At 43.4% G+C, this 21,913-nt stretch overlaps 1 protein-coding gene across 13 annotated transcripts in view; it reads right to left on the bottom strand.

Moving 5' to 3' along the window:
• Positions 1–21,913, bottom strand: part of Cobl (cordon-bleu WH2 repeat protein) — a 287,464-nt gene that overhangs the window by 14,964 nt on the left and 250,587 nt on the right. For all 13 annotated transcript variants that reach the window (XM_046451290.2, XM_058581944.1, XM_058581938.1 and 10 more), the window contains 4 exons: positions 7,944–8,041; positions 4,795–6,671; positions 2,391–2,510; positions 1,009–1,272 (listed from right to left, as the gene is read on the bottom strand). In XM_046451290.2, coding sequence (XP_046307246.1) covers positions 1,009–1,272; positions 2,391–2,510; positions 4,795–6,671; positions 7,944–8,041 — 2,359 coding nt within the window. The remainder of the gene's footprint in view (positions 1–1,008; positions 1,273–2,390; positions 2,511–4,794; positions 6,672–7,943; positions 8,042–21,913) is intronic.

Here is a 21,913-nt window from a genome sequence, read left to right as displayed (position 1 = left end):
CTCTATAGAGCACACAGCTTGTTACCTAATGTCAAAGACCTTCAGTGCTTAGTCCAAAGCCAAGACACTTGGCTCCTCTGAGCCTTGTTCATTTTATATAAAATTGAGAATAATCTTTGGCTCTGACCTCTTGAGAGAAAACATAAGCTTAGTATATAGAAATAATCTCTCAAAAAATAGAAAAACATACCCAAGACTCCTTATTATTAGCATAATTCCAAAACCAGCAGGAATGTGCAGGAATCAAGGGTCAATGGATTTACAGAACCATTTTGGAGTTGAAACACATCTCAGAAGCCATCTGGTCCAAGTGTTCCTTAATTTCTGAATCCTATTGCAGGAGCCAGAGATTCCACTGGGACCAGGTGGGCAACCGACTTGAAGACCAGCATCAGACTGTACAGAAAGAGGAACTGGGGAAAAGAATGCTCTGCCTAGGAGACTTCAAATTAGATCACAATTAGGCATTATGCTGGGAGAAAGAGAAGATAGGTAGACGGGGAGCGGAGAGGAAGGAAGGAAAAAATGAAGAAGGGCAGAAAGAAAGAGGAGAAAGGAAGAAGGGACCGAGGGAGGCACATAGGCAGAAAGGAAGGAAAGAGAAAGGAAAAGAGGGAATAAGGAAGAGGGAGGAAGGCAGAGAAGGATATTAGAAGGAAAAGGAAGAAATGAAGAAAAGAGGAGAGGAGAGGAAAGAAGCAAGGAAGAGGAGTGTGCTAGCAAGCCTCACTGAAGGCCGAGGGCTGTCTGTGACGTGAGCTCTGTGGAGCCCATAGTGAATTATCTTCTCTAGCCTATCCATAGACCAGTACACTTGTGAGTTCAGGTGGGGGCTGGAAGTGGGGTTTGACCTTCACCTGCTGAGGAGCCAAGGGCTGGGCAGGCAGTGAACATGCAGGAAGCTAGCCTGCTCTCTGGGGCCAGCTCTCACCTACCCACATCTGACTGGCCTGAGGCTCTCCCACAGGCAGGTGCACCTCCCTTTCTCTGCCCCCACACAGCACTCACCTTTCTCAATCTTGCAGCCCCTGTGCCAGAGCGGATGGCATCCATCAAGGCTTGCCTGGCATCCACTGGGTTGCTGAGGGTTCCTGAGCTGAACCTGGAAGATGTCCTTGATGCAGAGAGAGCCTGGGAGTTCGGTGGAGGAGGTGGCGGCAGGGCCGGTGGGGGTGGAAGGCCATGATCTTCTTGCTGAGGATTTTCCACACCCAGTGAATTGAGCGCAGCATCTCGAAAGCTCTGGAGCTCTTCAGAAGCAGAGGAGGACACCTAACAATGAGACATTTAAATGATTGCTCTAAAGGTTGAGTATCCATGGCCCCCCAAATTTTCATGTATGAACTCTTTAATCCCCAAGGTGATGACATTAGGAGGCAAGACCTTTGGGAGATGATGAGGTCAAAGGGTGGAGCCCCCATGAATGTGATCGGTGACCTTATAAAAGAGACCCCACGGAGTCCCTTGACCCTCACAATGTGAAGACACAGCAAGAAGTTGCAATCTATGAACCAGTAAATAATCCCTCACCAGACAACAAATCTACTGATGAGAAATAAACTTCTGTTGTTTATAAGCCACCCGGCCTATGGCATTTTGTTATAGCAGCCTCAAAAAGATAGTGTCAGTGTCTATACAGGTCCTTTTCAAGAGGGCAATGCACAGCTTACTGTCTTACCCTTAGACTTCAGATGGCTTTTCTGTGCTAAGCCCAGGAAGTCTCTCTGCCCAAGGCTTAGACACTTGTCCCTGTGTCCTGCCAAGTCACAGATCACAGGGACCAGGATTTGGCAGTGATGTCTTGCTGAGAACTTTCTGATCTCGTAACTTTTCTTGGCATGTGAGGAAAGAAACAGGGGCAAGAAACACAAATCTGACCAGATTGGAGGGTGGGGAAGACACACACTCAGAACCCTCTGAGTAGTAAGTTATGTTGTTCTTTGAATTCTCCATGTGGAAGCCATGGGTGATACCATGCTGCCCTAAACTGAAGACCATGTTGTTCCTGCAGTTATGCAAAAACCAGCACTTTATTCATTCCAGCAGGTGTGCAGTTGTATGCTGCCTGGTTATCAAAGCCCTGAAGCCATGCGGGTGCCAGAAGGAACTTGGAAAAGTGTTCCATGCTAGGTGCAGGCAGGGGTTATGTTTTTGGAAGAGGGTGGGAGAACCTCTGGGTAGTCTCAAGTCTCCTGTGCAGTGGCTGCCCCAGCCTCAAGTAGTAGCGTGCCTGCCTCCAGTGCCAATGTGCCCAGCAGGAGGGGTTGGCTGCTCTGAAGCTGGATCACCACCCTCTTGGAATAATGGCAGTTTCTATGCCATCTACATAGGATGCTGGTGGGGAAGGAGTGGGTGGGCACTGGCACCCATCTCACCAGGGTCTTTCTTACCTTCCTCAGGCTGTGGGCACCGCTGTGCCCGCGGATGGCGGCAAGCAGGGCTGATCGCTCGCTCTCTGCCTCTGTGTAGGATGGTTTCTTTGGCCCTCCCTCCAAAGTGTGTTCTGCAGTCTAGAATATTAATAGTGTCAACACATTTCACTCCAAAGATGGAGAAATATTAACTGTAAAACAGCTTGAAAGAAAAAATACTGCAGATCAGTTGAGGCCTCTAAGATCAATTCCCTGTCTGCTAAAAGGTGCATACAGAAGGACTCCAACTTATTATAGTTCAACTTTATCATGTTATGAAAGTATATCAGAAGACCAGTTTCTTTTTACATTAGTAAAGCATTTAATAAGTTACATGAGATATTCAATACATTTTATGAAATAGAAGATTTTGCCCAAATGGAGGCCAACCTAAATATTCTGAGCACGTTTAGGGTAGGCTACACTACACTATGATGTGTGCTGGGTATGGTGTATTAAATGCATTTTTAATTTCCAATATTTTCAACTTTCCATGGACTTACCATGACACAACCTCATTCAAAGTCAAAGACATGTAAAAAAGAATCAAATATTGTATATTTGGGGTAGCATCAAATGTTGCCTCTTAATGACAGATCACACCTATTATCTGTCCTGTCTTCCCAAGGCTGAGATGTGTGGTGATTTCCTGCCTACCTGAATAAGAATCCTGGGTCCCTGCTAGTGAGTGTGTAGCATTGGGCCAGGACACTTAGCTTTCCTGAATTTCAGTTTCCTTATCTGCAAACTGGAGGAAATTATACCCAATCATTAGTGTTAGCTTCACAGGCAATATTTTTGACATGTTAAATGCTTAGATAATAGAGGAAGAATGTCATAAATCTGCTTCTTTTGCTATTGGAGAGTTACAACATGCTGATGCTACAAATACAGTCATGTGCCACATAACAGTTCAGTCAAGAATGGATCACATACACTGGTCCCATAAGATTACAGAGCTGAAAAATTCCTGTTGCCTGGAGACACTGTAGGCACCCTGCCATCCTGTAGTCTTTGCTCACACATTTGGGTGATGCTGCTATAAACAAATCTATGTGCTGCCAGTCATATAAAAGGATAGTATGGACAATTACACATGGCACATAATTCTTGATAATAATAACAAATGACTAAGTTATGATTTATGTATTTACTATACTATAATTTTTATGATTACAGCAAACTCCTACTTGTAAAATAATGTTTTGTATACAATGTGCCATGTTACATCAGCAGCAGTCTCACACACCTTGTGTCTACCATGCCTTTTTTCCTTGGTACTAGGGATTGAACTAAGGGGCACTCGACCACTGAGCCACATCCCCAGCTCTATTTTGTATTTTATTTAGAGACAGGGTCTTACTGAGTTGCTTAGGGCCTCACTTTTGCTGAGGCTGGCTTTGAACTCATAATCCTCCTGCCTCAGTCCCTTATACTGCTGGGATTACAGATGTGTGCCACCATGCCCAACCTACCATGTCTCTTGATGCAGCAAGAGGCCATGTCTAGTGACTGATCTATACCATACAGTTTTGTGTGAGCCCACTCCATGATGTTTGCATAATGATGATAACAATAAGCAACACAGTTCTTAGATTGTATCTCCACTGCTAAACAACACAGGATTGCAGAGTAAAGCAGTGGTGTTGTCTGGATTTTTTATTTGCCCACTTCAGTATGCTATAATTTGGGTCTTAAATGTTCCAGAGGCTCATGTGTTAAAGGCTTGGTCCTCAGCTTGGAAAGTGGGGGAATCATTAGGATGTGGAGCCTAGTGGGATGTCCTAGGTTATTGGGGAGTGGCCTTCAAGGATATATGAGGTGCTGGTCTCTAATTCTCTCCTTTGGCTTCCTGGCCATCAGGTAAGCAAATCTGCCCCACCATGTACTCCCACCATAATGTGATGCCTTTCCACAGGTCCAAAAGTAATAGGTCAGCTGACTATAAACTGAAACCTCCAATCTGTGAGCCAAAATAAACCTGTCTTTTATTTAAGTTGGGTATCTGAGGTTTTATGTCAGGGTGCTAGAAAGGTGACTAACACACAATGTTTGAAGTCCAATATGTGCAGGGTCCCACCATACAGCATCTCTATTTCTCCTGCCGGGTGGATGGACATTCATTGACTGACATCTTTTACTCTCATGTTTGAGCCTGAAAAACCAAAACACATTCATTTTAGCCTCTTTACTAGTTCTATTCAAATATTCTTGAGGAAAGGAGGAGACAGACATTCTAGTTAAAAATGAAACCTGGGTGTTAATCCTTATTGCTATGCTTTTCCTGTCTCTCCTCTGATCCTCTTATAAAAATCTAGGACAGGTGTGGGTATTCTGGTCAGGACATCCCTTCACCTGTTTCCCCCATGGCCACTGCATTCACCTTGCGGAGTTTTTCCTTCCCTCCTGCAGAGTGGATGGCTTCCATCAGGGCGCTGTGCAAGGATGTATCTTTTGGAACTGGCCTCTGGACAACAGGTTTAAATTTTTTCTTTGGCCCAAAAATGCTGGGTGGCAATGTACCATCTGTTTCATGCACATCTGTAGATAATGAATTGGGTTTTTGTTCCATTTCTAGGACAATGTGGCTACTAGTGCTGGGCACTTTGGGAGAGTCAGGAGGCTTGCTTTTGTCTGGGGCCCCTGTATAGCCATTCACCAGTGCCCTGCTGGAGCTCTGAGCATCTGCCAGGCATGGAGGGGGCGGGTGTGCCCTGTCCAGTGTGAGCCCAGGGTCAGATGCTGAGCTGGTCTTTTGGTTACTCGCGCCTTGCTTTTCATTGAAACCACAGCTCTGTCCCACAGAAACATGATCCTTCTGGGAAGATCTGACTAGTGGGAAATAAGAGCTTCTGTGGACAGTGGCAGGACAGTCTTGAGTAGACAACTTCCCACATGTGCTGCTGACCTCCCCTCTAGGCTGGGCTCCCGCGGCTGACTCTCCCCCAGCATTGCTGGGAAGGCTGACGCCAGGCTGCTTTGCCTCATGTGTATGTCCTCGTGCCTCTGAGTACAGGTTGGGGGCTGTATCATGCTTCAAAGTGACAGGCTCTCCTGGTAGCTTTGGTACTCTACCCACATGACACTTTTCCACATTATTGTGCTGCCTCACCACATCAGTATGGACTTTGGGAGGTCCGATCCGCTTGGCAATCGCAGAGGCCACATACTGGCTGGATGTTCTTCTCTGAGGTTTGAGGAATGTGACTTCTGTGGTGTTAGCTGCTGGCACTTTCATGTGACAAGTGACTGAGGAAGGTGGTCGGCTACTCCCCTCTTCCAGGTGTGTCCTGCATTCTTGGGGGCCAGCCTGCTGCTGGGGTGCAGTCAATGTTGGGGCCACCTGGAGTCTGTTATTGGGCTGTGGCTTGGCTGGTATGGTGGTGGTGGTGGCGGAGGGGTTCCTCCTGGCTGAACAATCTGTGGGCTGGTTCAGCTGCTTCTCCAATGAGCTGCACCTCCAGAACTCCTTGACTTTCCCAATGGGTTGAGCTTCTGTTTCAATAACAGATGATGAGATGGGTATGGTCCTGCTGCTGTTCACATGGGGGCTCACTAGGTTCCCCAGCTCATCAATCTTAATGGCGCCCGTGGAGAGGGACACATTTCTGTCATAGCATCTCATCTCTGACTTGGGAGGAACAATTTTGTAGGTAGTGAGGCCGCACTTCAGTCCGTAACTTCCCCTGGGGGTTTGGCCTTGCTGATACCATGATGGTGGTACTGAGACAGTGGTTTTTCCGTTGCTTTCCTTTTCACTTTTTGGCTGTAAATTCACCCTCTGGGCAGGATGTGTTGTCTCACTAAAAGCCAGAACAGGCACTTTCCCTTTCTCCTTTGCATTTAGGCCATCTATTTGAAGTTTTGAAATGAAAGAAGTCACCTTGGGCCCTATTTCAACGAAATTCCCATCTTGAGAGGTACTGGATTGGGTTTCCTTTCTGAGGTCATAGGAAGGAGTGTAGGGGTCAGGAGCTTCTTCCCTCATCCTTTCATGAGGCTGGCTGTGCCCAGCCTGAAATGAGGCCTGGGGGTCTCTTCTGCAGGCAACGCTCCCCACGTCAAAAGAACCAGCATTGTTGTTTCTATTGGAAAACAGTCCTGAATCTATAGGATCATCTGAAACTTCCCCGATGAACGTCACTGGGATGGAATCTGCGTCACTGTTGGGGATGATGGCATCCTGCATACTGTGGTGGGACACACCATTTGTGGAGCTGGTTAGTGAGCTAGTGTCTGTTTCATAACTCTCTTCCATTTCTGAAAGAAAGACAAATGCAAGTCACTGGTCAACATGGCATGCACAATCACCATACTGATGACCTAATCATGACCATGACTTTGACTTCCCTAGAGCGACTTTGAGTAAACTACTTACACTTGTGTTAAAATTTATTTTTTAATTGTAATCTACATTACCTGGGGCCAGAATTTCAACTTTCATAAACTACAAAAGATCTGTTTGCAGATCTATGATGCTTCCAGGTAATTGTTCAGTTGTAACATTTTGCCAATGCTGTTCAATAAGAAATAGATTTCTAAATCCAAGCTTCTGGAAAAATCTATTTTCAACACAGAAGCATGAAAGTGAACTTGACCTCTGCATTTCTGGTGCCCACCAGGAGCATGGCAAGACATACAAAACTTGCTCTAGCTTTAACTTCTTAAAGAGAGAATGACCAAGCCTGTGTTCCACAGAGTCATCAACTCTTCTAACTGCTGAGTGAGGCAGTGGGTTATGTGTTCACAGATTGTGGGACACTGTACAGCTACGTCAATCATAGCTGGGAAAGAAACTGGAAAGCAAGTTGAACGCAACTACTGATCAGTTTTATAATCTGTTTCCTCTTTCTTGTTTTAAGGCATCAGCAACATCAAATTTCTAGTTTACTTTCAATTTGTGCCTTAGAGAAAGTAACATAGCTCTTTTGTTTGAAAGATTTTTTTATTTGTTTACTGAAATTATTTGCACCTGCCCTGACCTTAATAGTATTATTCCCTGCCCCCCATATAGCAACAGAATAAAACGTTCCATGGGATGCTCCTATATAAATGGGTCTAATGGACAAAACTTTGTGCCTTTCCTTTTTAGCAAGTAAAGGGTTACAAGTTTTAATAAAAACATCTATTTATCTTTGTGCACCTTCTGTTTCCCTATCCAGACCTTTTCATTTTCTTAAATGTATATGGGATACTTTTTAATGTGCAAAATTAGTATTAATCAGAGCACATTAATTAAGCACATCTTAAGCAGTCATTCAGACATTTCCATGTACTGCTTGGAGCCCTGATGGAAAGATGTCCATTAAAAACCATGCTCCCCTGAGAGCTCAGTCCTCAAGTCCAGTTCAACCTTCAAGTTCAAGACCTCCTGAGAGTTCAGCCCTCAAGTCCTATCTCTAGGATGATGCTGTAAAACCCTCTGAAGACTTCTTCCCTGGGTACTTATACAAAAGTGTACTCAGAAATACTAAACTTCAACAGATATGGCCACATAGTATACCACCAAAAGAGTAGGTTGGTGGCTCTTACCTTCTAGGTCTTCATCAAGTTCTGCCAAGGTCTTATGGAATTGTCCAGTAATGAATAGTTCTTCATCATTATTTAAGACTATTATAGCTTTCTCAGATCTAGGGAAGTCCAAAGAGTAAGAAAAAGCACTTATTTACTTCTCTCAGTATTGATTTAATGAACTCCTTTCTAGAAATATTTGAGAATGGGACAGTTCATCAAATTCAAGCAGTCACGTACTGTTTAGCCCACCATTGCCCTTGGAACTACTGACAGATTGTGTATTTGTGAGTGATGTCTATGTGCATATGTATGGTATGAGTGTATATGTGAGCATGTGTGTATTGGAGATGTGTATGTGGCATGTGTGCATATATGAGGTGAATGTGTTGTATGTGATGTGGTTTGAAGGTGGTATTTGGTATATTTGGGGTATGTGTGTGCATGTGATCCCAAAGTGTTAGCAATACCCAAACCACACAAAGTGCCATTCAGTCTGCAGCCTGAAGTCCAATTTTAAATTCTGCTGCACAATTCTAAGCAGGAAGAGTGAATTAGGCAGTATAGCGATACCAGACTTCAAACTATACTACAGAGCAATAGTAACAAAAACAGCATGGCACTGGTACCAAAACAGGCAGGTGGACCAATGGTACAGAATAGAGGACACAGAGATCAATCCACAAAATTACAACTATCTTATATTTGACAAAGGGGCTAAAAGCATGCAATGGAGGAAGGATAACATCTTCAACAAATGGTGCTGGGAAAACTGGAAATCCATATGCAACAAAATGAATCTGAATCCCTTTCTCTCGCCATGCACAAAAGTTAATTCAAAATGGATCAAGGAGCTTGATATCAAAACAGAGACTCTGCGTCTGATAGAAGAAAAACTTGGCTCCAATCTACATACTGTGGGGTCGGGCTCCAAATTCCTTAATAGGACACCCATAGCATTATGAAGTCAAACAACAACAAGTGCTGGCGAGGATGTGAGGAAAAGGGTACAATTGTACATTGCTGGTGGGACTGCAAATTGGTGCGACCAATTTGGAAAGCAGTATGGAGATTCCTTGGAAAGCTGGGAATGGAACCACCATTTGACCCAGCTATTCCCCTTCTCGGACTATTCCCTAAAGACCTTAAAAGAGTGTACTATAGGGATACTGCTACATCGATGTTCATAGCAGCACAATTCACAATAGCTAGACTGTGGAACCAACCTAGATGCCCTTCAATAGATTAATGGATAAAAAAATGTGGCATTTATACACAATGGAGTATTATTCAGCACTAAAAAATGACAAAATCATGGCATTTGCAGGGAAATGGATGGCACTAGAGCAGATTATGCTAAGTGAAGCTAGCCAATCCCTAAAAAAACAAATGCCAAATGTCTTCTTTGATATAAGGAGAGCAACTAAGAACAGAGCAGGGAGGAAGAGCATGAGAAGAAGATTAATATTAAACAGGGACGAGAGGTGGGAGGGAAAGGGAGAGAGGAGGGAAATTGCATGGAAATGGAAGGAGACCCCCATCGTTATACAAAATTGCATGTAAGAGGAAGTGAGGGGAAAGGGGAAAAAAACAAGGGAGAGAAATGAACTACAATAGATGGGGTAGAGAGAGAAGATGGGAGGGGAGGGGAGGGGAGGGGGGGTGATAGTAGAGGATAGGAAAGGCAGAAGAATACAACAGACACTAGTATGGCAGTATGTAAAAACATGGATGTATAACCGATGTGATTCTGCAATCTGTATAAGGGGTAAAAATGGGGGTTCATAACCCACTTGAATCAAATGTATGAAATATGAGATGTCAAGAGCTATGTAATGTTTTGAACAACTAATAATAATAAAAAGAAATTAGCCAATCCCCAAAAAACAAATGCTGAATGTTTTCTCTGACATAAAGGCTAATTCATAGTGGGATAGGGAGCGGGAGCATGGGAGGAATAGATGAACTCTAGATAGGGCAGAGGAGTTGAAGGGGACAGGAATGGGTATGGGGTTATTAGTGATGGTGGAATGTGATCATCATTATTATCCAAAGTACAGGTATGAAGACATGAATTGGTGTAAATATACTGTGTACACAACAAGAGATATGAAAAATTGTGCTCTATATGTGTAGTAAGAATTGTAATACAGTCTGCTGTCATATATAAATTAAAAAAATAAAAATCTGAAATAAAAAATAAATAAAATTAAAAATAATTCTGCTGCACAAAACAAGTTCATGTGCAATGGGAAATGCTTGCATACTTGTGTCACCTGGCGCAGTCACCTATACCTAGCACCTGGTAATAAGGAGTAGGAATATGAATCCCCGGTATGCACATGTAATATGGTAGCCAGGAGCTGGTCCAGCTCATTTCTATGTGTTAAGCTGTCCCTGAGCACTTGGGTTTTCTCTCAGTGACCCTCAGGGCCCCAGTGATGAAGGCTATAGGCTCTGGCACAGGACATGGTCATACAGTTCACATTGTCAAGAGAACAGTGGGGAGGACATTTCAAACTCCTTGGGTGGTTTCCAGAAGCCCTGTCAACTTTTTAAGCTCATACCTTCATCTGTGCCGTCCCTAGCGGTGACCTACCTGCCAAATTCTGAAAAAGGATAGACTTGCCATTCCTCTATAATAAGGGGCTTTTATATATTCTTTGATCTGTTCCTTTGTCATGCTTTTATTCTGGCTTAGTTCTTGTACTGGGCAGGTGATGGAGGGGACAGGAGCATGAGGGGGAGGGCTGATCATGCCACCCACAGAGCTGTGCTTCCCTGGCCTGCCACTGGGAACATGAAGATAATGGCAAAGGTGACACCAAACATGTAGCCACTGTAACAGTACAAGAGCTCCTATCCTTGCCTCTCATGCTCTTCCCCGATTGCCTCCTCTGAGACCCAATAGGAGGAGATGGCCTGGCAAGCCTTTGTTTCAGAGCAGGTGACCGTCTCATGCCAAGCCCTGAACAGACCTCTTTATTATACATTATCTTATTAGAATCCGCACAAGCAATTTATGAGATAGGTAGTGTTGTTATCATCATTGTACAGATAGGAAAGTATATACAGAGAGCCTCAGAGATCTGCACAAAGTCACACCAGCATTCAGAGCTAGGTGTACCTGCTCCAAAGCTTGGGCTTTGCCAACCAGGTGGTCTGGCCATGTCTGAGGCCAAGAGGCACAATACATCCCCCTGTGGCTCAGAGTGTCCCAGAAGATGTCAGCCCGCCTGCTCAGGAGAGCGGGGTGGTGCTTGATTTGCGTCAAGAGGACAATGGCATCCGTGAGACAACTGCTGCCAAAACAATTTGAGAGCTGTCTTTGCAAGGGCTATTGCCTCTATTTTCCTATTGTGCAGAAAACACAGAGACATGTCTAAGGCAATTGTCTCTCTTTAGTGAAAGCTGAAGGTTCTTTTCCGCTGATTGTTAAAATTGAGGACCAATCTCCATCGTTGCTAATCAGGCCCAGATAATGATGCATAAAATATGCCTTGCACAATCCTCACTTACGCAGCGAAGTTTTTATTCTGATAAATGAGTCTTTCTTTCTTTCTTAGTGACTATGTCCATTTGGGAGCCAGGAAGTGGCTTCAGAATCAGTCTCAGCTAATGTCCTCTGACAAGCCAGACAAAGGCGGCTGGTCGGAGATGTGTGTGCATGTGGACCAATTAATAAGGACCACAAGAGGTGCACAATTGTCCTTCCCATTGCTTTGGCCTTAGACTTTAATTATTTGAATGCATTTTATAAAAGCATTTTCTCTTGCATGGAATGTGATGGTATAAATAAATTTAAATATTTAATAAAATACATATCAGAAGAAAATATGGAAATTGATGGACAAAATAATACTTGCAGTGGAAAACAGAGCACTTTTAAAATGATTACTCTTGATTTAGGATGCTGAAAGCCCAGCCAAACAAAATTAATTACATACTTTTACTTCAAAGCATTTGCCTTTATTCAGGGTATGTGTGATCATATCACTCAAGGAGGAGCTGAAAAAAATAATATTAATAAGAACTAAAAACAAATTTAAAATAAAAATTACACTGCTTTTGAAAACATTAAAACTAGCAAAAATATGTAAAAATATATCATCTGGGGCTGATAAAGTTGCAATGAAAATGAGACATGCACACTTTTTACTGATTTTAACTGGAAAGAAATGTAGAAATATACACCAAAATACAGAACAAAAATCACTTTATCTTTGTAGCAACTTTGGTGTGTTAAGTCTCTGTTTTAACAATGTATCTTCAGAAAACAATCCAAAAGAAGGAAAAATATAAACACAACAGTAGTCATTGTATTTATGTGAAGAATTCTAAAATGTCCAGCAGCAGGGAAAACTGTCTAAATCACTGCATGTTGTAAAAGTCTTTAAAATCCGTAACTGACAAATCATGAAGCCTATGTAGAAATACAGACCTCTGTGTCATCTAGCACCTTTTGTAAATAAATTAAAAGACTTTTAACTATATGTAGGATAATTACGATGATGTAAAAATATCATGTGCCACTGGATATAGTGGTAAATACCTGTAATCCCAGCTACTCAGGAGGCTGTAGCAGGAATGGTCACAAGTTTGAGGTCAGCCTCAACAACTTAGCCAGGCCTTGTCTCAAAATAAAAACATATAAGGGATGGGGACGTAGCTCAGTGGTAGGGCTCCTCTGGGTTCAATCCCATGTTTAAAAAAACATATATGTCATATGCCTGTGGACAAGGGTGGGATAAAAAATCCAGACATCAACAAACCAACCAGTATGATTACTAAAAACGATGGAATTAGGGTAAATGTTTTGTCCTTTTACTTTAGAATTATACTCGTTTTGGTAAAAAATGGTTTGAGTGATAAAGTATTTTTAGCAAGCAAAATTTTAAATAACATTTTCATTCTCCAGTTAACAATAATTCTTCCTTTTTTTTTTTTTACAATGGAGTTTACATTTTTTTATACCATGCACAGTCTGCACGACCTTGTTTCCTTACTGTGAGCCCCATGATGCCAATACATAGCTATTAGTCTGACCACCATTGTGAGAAGACAGCAGCAGACCAGAGCTGTCTCAGGCCTTTAACATTCTCCTACCCAGGCTTGGCTGCAGCTGCTCCACAGAAAGCATCAGTAGCCAAGCTCCAAAGACTTGGAGATTCTGAGCTGCTTTCTTCCCTACCTTCACCCAGCTCCCTGCAAAATAACAGCAGGGAACCATTCTGTCCAATCAGCACCAGGAGAAATAGAGGGTTTTTTGATATTTTGTTTTCATTGACTTAAAAAGTGAATCTGAAATTCACAGATTTATAAGATCTATTCATAGCACACTGGAGTCAAGCTCTCTTGTCAAAGTATGAGGACTCAAGCTTAGTCCTGTCCCCTTGTGTCTGTATTACTCTTTACTGCCCTGTCCCTTCACAGGCTTGTCTAGGGATGGTACTGCTCAGTCCCAGGCCTTGATGACACATCCTCATTCTACCATGGCCTTGGCCTTGCTCCTTGGCATTCTGCTGTGGGTCTGAGTCTCTGGGCCCTGCTTGTCTCAGAAGAGAGTAGACATGTGCCAGAAGCAACAGTCCTAGGTGCATTGTGGAGTGAAGGAGAGTCTGAGTTGAGACAGGGCCTTGATTGGTGTTCCTCTGGAGTCTGCCAAACCTCTGGTATATCTGAGGGAGGGCAGACATACCCTGTCAACTGCTTCTGCAACTTGTTCTTCTGTTGACACAACTCAGGGGCTGCTATGTTCTGGGTCCTGGGCTTCTGTGTGAACAGATTATCTAGCCAAAGCCAAAGTCAGAGGAAACATATCTATTTTGATTTTCAACTCAAGATTTGCAGAGAAAGAGATTAGTGATATTTGCTCTTCTTCCTCATTTTCATCTTCTTTTTCCCAAAGGGTTGCTCGTAGATTATAATTATTCCACCTTCTTTGAAAAACTACCAGATTCATGCACTTAATCACTGGGTTTGAAGGGAAGCTCCCTGTGGGCTCAGCAGGGAAGCCTTAAGCATGTCTTCAAAGTCAACAATGGGCAAAAAGCACCATCTCTGTTGGTAGGAGTAAAGCAAATGGGCACAGATGTTCCTCTCCTAGGCTTCTTCTCCACCCCCAACCTACACCTAATCTTCAGATATATTTCTTGTTGACAGTTTTGTTTATTTTTTAAATGGCTGAAGATCAAGAAAATAAATCAGACAAACACAGGGCAGGCATTTTGCTATCAGGCTGCACACACTGAATAAACATTGCCAGAGCTATTTTCTCACAGTCAGTGACTGCAGAGAAGGTGATAACGTTCAAGCCACTGCTGCATAGGATATGAGGGACAGAGAACAGCACTGAGGGGTTTCAAGCCACTCTTCTCAGAGGTGGAGCTGCCTTCTGGGGTCCACTCCCTTGCCTCTTGGGGTCCATTTCTGGGGTCCACTCCAGGGTACAAGCAGAGGCCTCCACCCAGCGGAGGGGGCACAGGGCACAGGCCCTGCTAGTCTCCTGCTCTTGGTTCATCCAGCTCCCTGCAAAAATGACAGCAGGGAACCATCCTGTCCAATTAGCACCAGGAGAAATAGAGGGTTTTTTGATATTTTGTTTTCATTGGCTGAGAAAGTGAATCTGAAATTTATAAGATTTATAAGATCTATTCATAGCACACTGGGTCATGTTTGTTTCTGAAGTAGTTAAATTAATGAAAAAGAATGAGAGGAAAATGATGTTGCTTTCAGGTAGTGATTCAATTTGCTGATGACAATCAGTCCAACAACACTGTGATTTCAGAATTCGTGACTGGACAAACTAAAGGCAAGAAACCTGGGAAGACAGAGGAGGTGACAGTCACATATGCTTAACTTCCCATTTGTAAATGTGCCTGTGTTGACAAAGATACACAATGATGTCTAATACAATAGGAGCCACACATAGTTTAAAATCTCCTTGAAGTAACATTTAAAAAGTAAAAAGAAATAGGTGGTTTAATTTTAGTTATATACTTCAAGTTTAATTTTATTTATTTCCACCTATATATATATTTTTTCTTTCAGTACCAGATTTGGTGCCTATTTTACTCTAACAATATATTTCAATTTCAACCAGTCACTTGGCAAGTACTTAGTAGCAAAATCATTGTCCTGTAGTATAGCCAGCCACTAAGGAAACCAAAATCCCATATATCAAAAATATTCTTCAGAAAAGAAGGAAAAATAAATACATCTTCATATAAAGCAAAGCTAAGAGCCAGAAAAATTGTTACAAAAATAATACTTGGTCCTTCATAATGACACTGGAAGGAAATGTGGGCATCAGGGATATAGAGAAAAAAAAACAAATATATGGGTAAATGGAAGAGGCTATTTTTCTCTTTTTAAGATGTTTTGACTATTGAAGGGAAAAACTGAGAAGATATCTGGAACTGAACAACAATTAAAATACATCATATCAAGTTTGTGGATGCAATGAAAACACTGCTTAGAGAGAGATTCATAGCATCAAATGCTGACATTAGGTAAGTAGAAAGTTCTCAAATCAATAATCTAAACTTCCACACTCAGAAACAGAAAATAAGGATCAAAATAAACCCAAAACCAGCACAAAGAAAAAAATAAACATGAAGACTTAACATCAGTGATACTGTACAAACCCGTAAAATACGGATGAAGTGGAAAATTTCTGGAGAAGCGGGAACTACCACAACAACAGGAACCTTTAGGTGGCTGGGTAACTATCAAGAAAATTAAGTTCCTAATGAGAAAAGCTCCACAAAGATCTTTAGGTATATAGGTGATATCACTGGAGAATTCTGCCACATATTTGAAGAAGGATTAATACCAATTTATATAAACATTTATTACAATGTATTTCATGAAGCTGGTATTACCCAGCCATGAAACCAGAAAAGACGGTTCCAGACTAAAGCCATGAACAAAACCCCAAATTGACAGACTCAAGTCCATCATGAATGTAGATACAAATGTCCCTACATAAGGCACTTCATGGACAAACCAAGAAAGACTTATGATGATATAGATTGATACAAAATAATTATATGAAAAAATTCAACACCTATTGGTAAAAACTCTCCTATAGGAAGGACCAGGGAAGGTTATGGATTAATACTTGGTCCTCCACTTCCCAAAGACATGTGTAGGTTCAAAACTCCACATTTAAGGGTAAAGTCTTTTATTTTTAGAAGTGGCATTATTATGATATAATTACCTATGATGGGGGGTCATAAGGGGCTGGGGTGAGCTCATGATTCAGCCTGGCTAGTGTCCCTATATGGAGAGCCGGTGGACTCTTGGTTTGGCGTGGCTTTCTTCCTGATAAGGAGATTAGGGCAAGATTTGATTCATTGTGACTTATGTCTATACATGACTATCTTCTCTCCTGTTTTGTTAATGTTTGTGCTGAAACATTTTAATTCTTGTATCTCTCACTTTGTGTATGTCTATAGGTATTTCTTTGTGCTTCCCATTGGGGATTCCATTTAACATGGGAAAGGGACACCACTCTGATGCAAATCTGCAGCAGGGCAACTTCAGTAGTGTAGAGAAAGCTTCTGCTACTGATGTCACAATATGACGTGTGTATGCACTATGTGTTCAATACTACAGAATATAGTTGGGGTTTTCTGCTACATTATTCTCTTATATGCTGTAGAAAACAAAAGTGGCACTAGCTTTTTAAATTCTCATAAATAGGCTTTACCAGAGATATTTCTGCCTTCATGGAGATCTGAGTTCCTAATCTGGTGTCCTTCAGGTCAACCTGAAGGACTCCCCTCACACAGGGCACATCTAGTAGGGACCAACTCCTTGGGCTCTTGTTTATCGGGTGCTGTGGTTGGAATGTGTTTGTCTCCAAAATTCCTGTTGAGCCTCAATTTAATGGCATTGAGCAGTGGGCCTTGAGCAGGTGGTTAGGCCATGAGGCTCCAACCACAGGGATGTGACGTGAACCTTAAGAGTGCTTCTCCAGCATGCACAAGGACTGATTCACTTCCCAGCACACCCCCTTGCACATACACATAACACACACACACACACACACACACAAAGTACATATGTCAAGCTGGGCGTGGTGGCTTATGATGGTGTTTTAATGAGCTTTTCCATTGCAGTGGCCAAGACACCCAACAAGAACAACGTAGAGGAGAAAAAAATTAGCTGGGGATCCCAGGTTCAGAGGTCTCAGACCACAGATGGCTGACTCAATTGTTCTGGGCCCAAGGTGAAGCAGCCCTCATGGGGGAGGGGCCCAGTAAAAGAAAGCTGCTCATTTCAGGGCAGCAAAGAGGCACAGGAAGGGGCAGAGAGAAGATGGAGCAAAGATCATAGGGACGAAGCACCCTTCCAGGACATGTCTCCAGGCACCCTTCTCCTCCAGCCACGGGGGCATTCAACATACATGGACTCTCAACTCGGGACATGAGGAAGGAGGATCACACATTGAAGCCCAGTCTGAGCAACTTAGAGAGACATCATCTTCCAAAAAAAAAAGGAAATCTGGGGGGCTAGGGAAGTACTTCAGTTTTGTACAGCAGTTTCTTGACATGCCTGAGGCCCTGGGTTCAATGGCCAGTATGTCCAAAAAAAAAAAAATACAAAACAAAACAAAATGCAGGGCTTGAGAGAATGTGGTCAACCCTTCTGGCCCTCCCATCAAGTGAGAATATAGCAACAAGCCCCTTTGATCTTGGACTTGCCAGTTTCCAGAAAGGTGGGAAGGGGATTTCTATTATTAATAAATTACCCAGTCTAAGGTATTTTGTTACAGCAGCAGGAAGGGACCCAGGTATGTGGGAATGCCTCCATTTCTTCCGCTAATGGGAAGGACACTTTTGCTGGTTCTTGGATTCTCGGTTTGCATATTTTCTCCCTTATCATTTTGAATATATCAACCCACCACTTTTCACATTCCAGGTTCCTAGCAAGAAACCTGATGAGAACCTGGTTAAATGATGATGAACACTCCTACCCTCTCAATCCCATAGGTGTTAATGCCTAGCTCTGGAAGAGTCCTAGGGACCAGAGCATTTTGTTACAGCATCACAATATGAGTGAAGTGCTACCATCCCTTGAACCCCAATCATTCTGAGTTGGAAGAAAGAGGAATTAAATAGTTTGAGTGTAGATATGATGAGATCTTTGAAAGTTGAAAGGTCTTACAGATTTTCAGACTCAAAAAACCATTGAAGTATCCTACTGGTTTTAATCTCTAAACATGTAAATATCAGTCTCCATGACCCACAGATACAAAAAGCTTCCAGAGTCCTTTCCTATCTTATCATGAAAGTCAAAAAGGTCCTGGAGGCCCCAACATGAGATGACACCTAGGGTGCCTGGGTCATTTCTTGCTCTGACTTCACAAGGAGCCACTGTGAGACAATCTCAAACACCAGCTATATAAGAGAGTGGCTGTGGGTGAGTTTTTGTCCATAAGTACTGGAAGCTCTTGGCAGTGACTTGTTGGACTCCCAGATAGTTAGCGTGTTTGGTGGTTGGTGGTTGGTTTTTGTGGTGATTTGCTGTTGGTTTTTTGATCTGGGTTTTTTGTTTGGTTGGTTTATGTTTTGAGATTTGGTTGTTGGTTTTCGTGTTTTGTTTGGGTTTGTCAGTTTTTTTTTTTTTTTTAAGCTAGCATTCTTCATGGATATTCCAGTTTAGGATGTGCAGAAAGTAGCAAGAGTAGTGTAGTGGTGCAGGGGCCCAGCTCCTGCTACGAGAAGGCCCTCATGGACCATTATCATGTCCTGAGGGCCATTGGGGAAGGGGGCTTTGGGAAGGTGGTGCCAGAAAGAGGGGAACAAGCCTGTGCTGTGTGAACGGGATTTGTTGATGGCCCTGGAACACCAAAATGTGATCCAGCTCTTTCAGGTCATTGAGACCACCCACAATATGTGCCTTGTTATGGAGCATGCAGATGGAGGACAGCTATGGCGTCACATCCCGAAGGATGGAGGCATAGCGGAGGAGACAGTCTGCAGAGTGTTCAGGGAGATGGTGCATGTTGTGCACTACTGTCATGTGCACACCTGGGCCTCAAGCCAGAGAACTTTGTGGTGGATGCCAGGGGTCAATAAAGCTCATTGACTTTGGCCTGAGCACCAGCTTCATGCCTGGGCTGAAGGAATTCAGGGGCACTCTCCTGTACTGCACCCCTGAAGTCATCCAGGGGAAGGGAATCAAAGGTGCCTCGACATATGTCTGGAGCCTGGGTGTCACTCATGCTCACAGGGCAAAGGACATTCATGGGCAAGCACCACTAAGGGGCTGCAGAGCAGATCTTGCAGACAAGCTACAACATTCCCCCACATGTATCCAAGGGAGCACGCAGCCTCATCCAGCAAATCCTGACAGTGGACCCCACACAGAGGCCCACCCTGGAGCAGGTAATGGGACACCCATAGCTGAGCCAGGGTGAGGACTCTTAACCCAGTCATCCCAGAGAGCCACTCCCCAAGCAGCCTGACCCCGCCATCTGACCATGATGTTGACATGGGTTACAACCTCTATAATGACTGGTTGTCTCTGGCAAATCATCAATTCGATGAGGCCATGGCTACCTACCTCATCCTCCAACACCAGAGAAGCCAGGGGACAGGCTGCATGCTCTGGGCAAAGCCTGTGTGTCATCAGGTGGCTGGGCCTCACCCAGGCCCCACAGTGGATCCTCCCAGTGTCCGCCCCAACAAGGGCACCAGTGAGCCTGCCTTTCCCTTGCCCTGTGAGCAGCAGTGGCCTGAGGAGGCCAAGCCGTGAGGGCAGAAGAGCGTGTACGTGCCAATGTGCCTGCCATTCCTCTCCACTTCCTCCATGTGAAGACACCCCCTTCCAGCCTGGCCTCCCAGCAGGACCCTGGGCACCAATGGCATGAGGCCCAACCCTCATAGGCGGATAGCAGAAGATGGCAGCTCGGCCTCCCAGGGGACCTCGACAGGACAGTCCCATGAGAGAACCTGGGGCTGGAGAGGGGTCAGTAGGAGGATTGCGACCTGCCTGAATAACTCTGCTGCTGTGTGCAGTGCTTTCCTGGGCTCCACTCCAGAAGAGTGGCTCCCTAGGTTCCAAAACAGATACCCTAGGTTCCAAAACAGAGTAACTTCAGTGAACCTGCACACGTGAGAGACAGACCAATGGATAGCCTGAAAACCCCGAGCTCTAAGCATCCTGACATGGCTAGGGCATCAGTCAGGAAGTGGACTCAAACAGCTGTAGGAGTGAGGCATGCCAGCTGGCTCAGGCTCCTCTGTGTGGATTCTGGCCAGGAGCCATCTGGATCCACAAGGACTTTCCTGTGCCCCCACCTACCAGAGACATCAGAGACTCTTTTCCCTGGGACACTTTCCCCTGCCCTGCTCTTCTCTGGGATAGCAGACGTGATTTTTAATAAATTTCTGTTTTCTTGCACTATAGGAGTCTTACTAAGGAAGTTGGGGCCTAATCCCACATGATGAAGATTAGGGCCTCCTTTTTCTTCTGTTAGATGAAGGATTCAAATTTAAAAGTTTCTTCTCAGCAAAAGAAACAATCTGTGAGGTGAACAGAGAACCTACATCCTGGGAGCAAATTTTTATCCTTCACACATCAGAAAGAGCACCAATCTCTAAGTATACAAAGAACTCAAAAAACCTAAGTACCAAAACAAATAACCCAATCAACAAATGGGCCAAGGACCTGAATAGACACTTCTCAGAAGAGGATATACAATCAATCAACAAACATAAGAAAAAATGTTCATCATCTCTAGCAATTAGAGAAATGCAAATCAAAACTACTCTAAGATATCATCTCACTACAGTCAGAATGGCAGCTATTATAAAGATAAACAACAATAAGTGTTGGTGACCATGTGGGGGAAAAGACACACTCATACATTGCTGGTGGGACTGCAAATCGGTGCAGCCAATATGGAAAGCAGTATGGATATTTCTTAGAAATCTGGGAATAGAACCACCATTTGACCCAGCTATACCTCTCCTCAGATTATACCCAAAGGACTTAAAAACAGCATACTATAGGGACACAGCCATTGGGTAGTAGCCATTGGAGAAGATACATCAGGAAAGGCACTAGAGATTCTGCAGTATTCTGTGGCATCAATGTTTATAGCAGCACAAATAGCTAAACTGTGGAACCAACCTAGATGCCCTTCAGTGGATGAATGGGTTAAAAATGTGGCATATATACACAATGGAATATTACTCAGCAATAAGAGAATAAAATCATGGCATTTTCAGGTAAGTGGAGGGGGTTGGAGAAGATAATACTAAGTGAAGTTAGCCAATCCCCAAAAAACAAATGCTGAATATTTTCTCTGATATAAGGAGGCTGATTCATAGTGGGGTAGGGAGGGGGAGCATGGGAGGAATAGACAAACTCTAGATAATCAGAGAGATGGTAGGGAAAGGTAGGGGGCAGGGGTTAGTAAGGATGGTGGAATGTGAGGGACATCATTATTCAAAGTACATGTATGAAGACACGAATTGGTGTCAACATACTTTATATACAACCAGAGATATGAAAAATTATGCTGTATATGTGTAATAAGAATTGTAATGCATTCTGCTATCATTAAATATTTTTTTAAAAAATAAATTTGTATTTTCACAAGTTGTTTGAAAAATTGATTTTCCAAAGATTTATTGAAAAAAAAATCAGGTTTAAAAAAAGACAGGGGCCCATAGAGGGAGGTCTCTGGGCAAGGGCAAGAGCCCAGTCCACGGCCTGGACCACTTTGCCTCCCTCTCCTATTCAGGGTAGATACTTCTGTGCCTTGAGCCAGTTTAGATGGTGACTCACTTGGCTTGAGCTAATATAGACAAGGACTCACTCCTCTTGACCTAGTGTAGGCAAAGGTTCTCCCTTGGAGCCACTGTAGAATTGATTCCATTTGAGTGGATTGCTTTGGCCTGTCTTCAGGCCTCTCCCTGTGGTGTGTAGAAAGGGCGGAGAAGACACATCAGGAAAGGCACTAGAGATTCCGC

This window comes from Marmota monax, unplaced genomic scaffold, assembly GCF_021218885.2.
Source record: "Marmota monax isolate L192 unplaced genomic scaffold, Marmota_monax_Labrador192_F-V1.1 WCK01_AAM20220418_F8-fsc00430, whole genome shotgun sequence".
NCBI classification, from domain to species: Eukaryota; Metazoa; Chordata; class Mammalia; order Rodentia; family Sciuridae; genus Marmota; species Marmota monax.
The sequence above is the reverse complement of the archived record's forward strand: the minus strand, read 5'-3'. Positions and strand labels throughout refer to the sequence as shown.